Raw genomic sequence first — 6026 nt, forward strand, 5'->3', positions numbered from 1 at the left:
AGCTCCACAAAAATGGAAAGCTTTAAGTTCTTCCATTATGAAGCAGTTTTTGTCCACCGATGCCAAAGACAAAGTACTCACCGAATGATTAAGCTTGAAGCTCTCTCCCTACGAATCCATTCACAAATATGTAGACAAGTTTTGGGATTTACATCTCAAAGCCACTGTCTTTAAAAAGATGGATTTTGGAGAGCAAAAACAACAGTTCTGTTCGGGCTTAACTGAAGAAATGACGGAGTATGTTAACTCCCAAAGACCACGCACCATATCTGCGGTCATACACCATACTATGGTGGGTTCACGAATCAGTTTCCAAACAGGGGCTAAGAGAAATCCTAAGCCCACGGAAAACAAGGGTTATAATGAGCCTAAGGGGAAGGATAATGTCCAAAAGTCTCCTAAGGGCAATTCCAATAACCACAAAGCTAAGGAGAAGGGAGTTTACAAAGGCAAAAACAAATTCTCTCCTAAAGAGCTTGAGCGTTATCGCAAGGATAACCGTTGTTTCAAATGGGGCGAGCAAGGGCATGTGTATCGCGCTTGTCCCCAAAAGAACACCGTCCATGAGCTTCCTAGAGCTACCTTGGTCGAAATCCAAGAAGAGGAATCTCACCACAAAGGATCTTCTCTATGCCATGCTTGGGGAAAGGTAAGAGAACATGATGATTTTATTCACTTTGACCTTGGTTCTACTCACAATTTCATATCCACAGAGTTGGCCACCAATCTAAGCATACAAGCTTACAAGATGGGAGATGTCCTACCTGCGGATGGTGCTTTCAAGGGGCAAGAAGCTTCAATCACTCCCTTAATAGGGAAATTGAGACTCCATGTCCAAAGCTATGTTGACAAAGAGGACTTCTTTATCTCGTCTCTCAAGCACAAGGATGTAATCCTAGGGGCACCATGGTTTGATCGCATGGCTTCCAATGTTGAATTCACTAAAAGGAAAATCTATTTTAAGTACAGGAAAAAAGATATGTATATAGATGCTAAGGAGTTGGGTAACACCATACCCATTGTACATACGCAAGTTTCCAATAAGTCAATAAAGAGCTCTATTTCCGCCGTGTACATGATTTTTGTTAAAGATTCTCAAAATGAACCTAATGCTTTCGCAAAAGAAAATATAAACAATCACAAGGAATTAGAGTTATCCAATTTTCTGAAGGGGTTCCAAAATGTTTTTATTGACGAGATCCCTTGTGAACTACCTCCTAAACGAGGCAATGATGACCATGCTATTGAACTTCTTCCAAGAAGTTCACCGCCTAATAAACCTCCTTATAGAGTTTCTCAAGCTCAACAAGAGGAGATTATGCAGCAAGTGCATGAGTTAGTTGAGAAGGGCATGGTTAGGCCTAGCTCATCTCCATTTTGCTCACCCGTGCTATTAGTGCAAAAGAAAGACGGCACATATCGCATGTGTGTCGACTATAGAGCACTAAATAGGATCATTATCAAAAATAGGTTTAATTTCCTGTTCCACGGGTAGAAGACATATTTGATAAGCTACAAGGGTCCACCTACTTCAGTAGGATTGACCTAAAAAGTGGCTATCATCAAATAAGGATAGTTGATCAAGACATCGTAAAGACCGCATTTCATACTACGCTCGGTCTTTATGAAGACATTGCCGTGCCTTTTGGCTTGACCAATGCACCAGCCACATTCAACCGCTTGATGGAAGCTATTCAGGCCTCATCGAACCTTTCCTAGATTGCTCTTTGATGATATCATCATCTACTCTAATTGATTAGACGAGCACAAGTAACACATTAGGAAAAATATGGACTCTCCTTGGGCCTTTTTGATTAGTGAAGGCTTAAGGGAGAACCAATGAGAAGGCTCTTGGGATATCACCTAGAGGGGGAGGAATGGTAGGGGTGCAGCCTAATTGTCTCCCTCTTCAATGCTTGGTTCTTAGAGCTAGGGGGGGGGGGGGGGTAAATAGGAGGAGAGAGGTGTCATAAAAGAGGGAGGGACCCCCAAAAAGAAAAACGCGCATGCTTAAAAACCCTAAAAATTGAATTTTTTTTATAAGTTCCAAAGTTGACCCATTTGCCTCCAAAACTGCCCCAAAACATAAACTAACTTTAAAAAGTCAAAATTTTCCCCTAAAATCCATTTTTCTCTCTCTCCCTCATTACTTTTCTCTCCCACACTCTCCCCTCTCCCATTCTCTCTCTACAGTCAAGGCAGCCATAGCCAAAAGCTTTCCACCACTCTCTTCCTCTCTCTCCATAGCTCCCCCTTCTCTCACACCTCCATCAACCCTCTACAGTCCCACACTCCATAGCCCACAGCTCCACTATCCTCTCTACCTCTCACTCCTCCCCTCTTTCTCTATCTCCACTGTCAAAGCCACCATAGCCACCATAGGCAGCTCACCTCACCCTCCCCTCAGCTCCTTATTCTCTCCACACAGTACTCAACTCTTTCAAATCCCTTCCTAAGCCCAACTTCCCAAGCATGTCCACGCATAGACGGCCCAAACCAGAGATAGAGGAGATTGTGTTGCACAACACAAAATACTTAGAGGGGGTATGGATCCCACAAGTATTCAAGAAGGGTGCATGGGTCTACATGCAACCGTCACGTGCTAGACCTCATCGCGTATGGTGTCGAGGCGTATTGGAACGTCATTGGAAGGGCCGGCTATTGGCATTCAAAGAAACAAAGTCCGGAATGGTGGCCATCGTGCAACATGTCTACAATGCAGCTGAGATCCACCTCAAGAGAGCTTCAACTCAATTTGCACCTCATTGTAAGTTTTCATGGTTTAGCTATCCCATGCATATGTCATGTTTACGTTTATATGATCATTATGTTTAACTAAGGGCATTTGTAAAGATGTTTTTCCATCCAGCTTAGTTGAGGAGTAGCCGCTTGAGTGCCTCCCAGGCACGTTCATGGTTTTGCATGCTCACATTGGGGAGCTTATGTTTCCTAATGTTTCATCGAAAAAACTTACCGAGCAGCGAATATTCATGTACTCCCACAAGTACGTGGTGCCGAAGTCAAGCCAAAGCTATGGTAAGTTAGAATCCGTGGAAACACCCTCATTCCAGAGTGCAGAATGGCCAACTCCAGACCATTGGGCTTTGCTTTCTTTCAAGCGCAAGGTGCTGCAAGATTTCCAAGGGTCCCTAAAGTTTGGTAAGGCAACCAGATCGGTGGGTCTCAGTTGGCATTGTCCCATTCATTTGTTTGTGCATGCATTCCGCTCTCTGCCGATTGTAGAAACACCAACAATGTTGTTTGCAAAGAAGTTGACATAGATGCAATGGACACCATTCTAGGTGTCAATTGGGGCTATGTTGACGGTTTGCATGATGGTGACCGCTATAAGTGCAATGTGTCCCCCACACAGCTTTGCCTTCGGTATTTAAAAGCAAGGTGCACCTTGTATGCACGGTTTAACTACGAGAGGTGGATGCACAAACGTGGCAAATGGATATCCTTGCAGCTGACAACCGAAGAGGTTCAATCCCTTGAAATTCGTGTCCGCATGCCCAATAACGAGGTGGAGGTGGTTGTAGTGAATCCACATTGGACTCTTGCCAATCTTCGGGAACACTTTGTCATAATGGAATTCGAGGATGTCGGTAATGCAAGTTTCAAACTGGAACAACGCAAGGTCTGCTTTGTGCTTGCTTAGCTACCTTTTCTTATTTTTTGTGGGTTTTTGTATTTTGATTGCCCATTTTTTGGTTGTATAGATTGGAAGGCGGATGGAGGCCACTATGCTTGTTTACAAAGATTGGGCTACAGACGAAATCATCTTGTCTAAGTGAATTGGCTTGTAACTTTAATCGTTTATATATTGGATATTTTATTAAAGATTTTGAAAAGTTTTAAGGTGTTCTACTTGATTTTGTACTTGAGTTTTAAGGTGGTGTAAATTTATTTTTTAAATGCATATTTTTTATTTTTTTCGAGATGAAATATGTCTATATAAGGAGGACCACCTCCTCATTTCACCATTTTCATCCCAGCATTGCAGAGAGACCTAGCATACCCAATCACGCAATGAGAAGACATGGCTGCTACTAGTGCTTTAGATGCATTCCTTACTGAGGTTGGGCATGCAAATCGCCCTGAGCTTCAAGCATTTTTCACAACCCAACCCGATTTGGAAACCACTTTGACCCTCCACTCTCAATCTCTTGAGCACATTACTTCATGCATTTCCACGTGCATGGGGAGATTCATTGTTGAGTTACCAAACCGGCCAAGGCAATGGGTCCATGAAGGCCTTCTCCACCACATCTACCAAGGGGACATGCCATTTCATCAGCGGCTTGCACGCTTTGCCACCATAGCACAACCCGTCCGATAATATGTGCGCCTTGAAGCTGATGATGTGCGAGCAATGCGTAAGGGAAGGATCGGAAACACTTTTTTCTCTGTTTAGGCCATAATGATCTTCTTCCTTCACAAGTGCCCAGCAGGCTCTGACGTAGTGCTACCACACTTGCAGATCGGCGGGGTATTGGCTGGTGTGAAGGACCCCAAGCCCGCGGCCATTGACTCATCCGCAGAGGAGAGGACGCTTGCCTTGACCTACCCTGTAGGGATTCAAGGCCTCTTGGAGGCCTGTCCACTAGTCGGTTCATCCTTGGGACCGCCAGAAGGAACCACCACTCGGGATGCCATCCCTGAGGTAGAGATTACCCGCTTCTCCTCCATTGTGGTGGGTGGGGAGGAGTTTGTGTTTATGCATGATCTGGAGAAATCCTTTGAGCTTCGCATGGATGAGTGTTTCGCCATCCTCGATGCTCATGGCAAGTTTGAGGTTGATACCACCACCTCCCATGATGATGATCTCCTACTGCCCATGGGGAATACTTTGGCGGACACAGTGGCAATCGCACAAGCCGAGGTGGCAGCCGCCGAGCAGGCTAAGGTCTCTGAGGAGGAGTTTGTGGCCTTTCAAGCCATGTGTTTGGCTAAACACGCAAGAGTGGATTTACCACCACCTGCTGCAACACCTGTTTTGCTTGATCCAAAGGGGAAGGCAAGCGTGGATCTTTACTTGCACCCGGATGCCGATGAGGAGGATCGTAGACAAGAGGTATAGATTCTCACTTACATTTTATTGTTACAAATGATTTTGTTAATGTTATATCATAATTCTATGCCCTATCTCAGAAAACCTATGTTTTGCAGGATGTTCTGGAGGTTGACACCTGGGCGCAACGGTCAGAGGGGAGGAGGACGCCATTCGGACCTCAAGCGGCACTTGCTCACTACCTCAGCACACTTCCCACTGGTGTCGTGGTGTTTGTCCATGCCGACTACTCTTCGAATGGTCGCTACAACATTTTTGCTCTCCGTTCACTCTCCAAGGCGTTGTGTTTAACAACACTTGCCCAAATGGCCAACCTTGTAGTGCTTGTAAAGAAAGCTTTTTCAATATCCACTTTCGGTGTAAACTTTCGCGGGCACCTTATTGCCCATGTCGGAATGAACCAAGCTATAGGGGTTAATGACACCCAAGAAATCACAACCACTTTACTTAACAGGGAGCCACCCCAAAAGGCCAAGCGCAAGAAAATTGTAATTAGAAAGATCCTAAAGCAAAAGCCGGATATCATGTAAAGCATTGATTTCTTTAATGAAACTACTTTTTGCTGTCTATGACTCTCTTTCTTGCAAGGTTTTGAATTTCTTATATGTTGGGCTTCCATTGTGTATGAGAAGCACCATAATTTCTTCTATGACTACTAAAGGGTTTGGCAGGCATTAAAATTTATAAAATGCATACATTGTTATATCTAGGCTTCCAAAGTTATGGATGTGCCAAGTAAAGGGCTTGGAAGTCCCTAAAATATGCTGTCACAAGGGCGTGCATTGGGGCCTTCCATCAACAGATGAAGTGTGCAAATGCACGCCCTTGTGGCAGATGAATTTGGACACATCTATGAGCATACCCAGGTACAAAACAGAGTGAGAAGACATTAATACACAGTTGCAAAACAGAAAGACATGGATACCCACGTACCCTTAAGTCCATCTTGCCC

General features: G+C 44.4%; 1 protein-coding gene across 1 annotated transcript; it reads left to right on the forward strand.

Moving 5' to 3' along the window:
• Positions 1-2018: 2018 nt before the first annotated feature.
• LOC147447529 (uncharacterized) lies at positions 2019-5629 on the forward strand. Its single transcript, XM_086524352.1, has 2 exons — positions 2019-5077; positions 5173-5629. The coding sequence occupies exons 1-2, from the start codon at positions 4424-4426 to the stop codon at positions 5602-5604; spliced, it is 1086 nt and encodes a 361-aa protein (XP_086380478.1). The 5' UTR covers positions 2019-4423; the 3' UTR covers positions 5605-5629.
• Positions 5630-6026: the final 397 nt, after the last annotated feature.

The sequence above is a fragment of the Adiantum capillus-veneris genome, chromosome 11, assembly GCF_014529385.1.
Source record: "Adiantum capillus-veneris isolate H3 chromosome 11, ASM1452938v2, whole genome shotgun sequence".
Classification (NCBI taxonomy): domain Eukaryota; kingdom Viridiplantae; phylum Streptophyta; class Polypodiopsida; order Polypodiales; family Pteridaceae; genus Adiantum; species Adiantum capillus-veneris.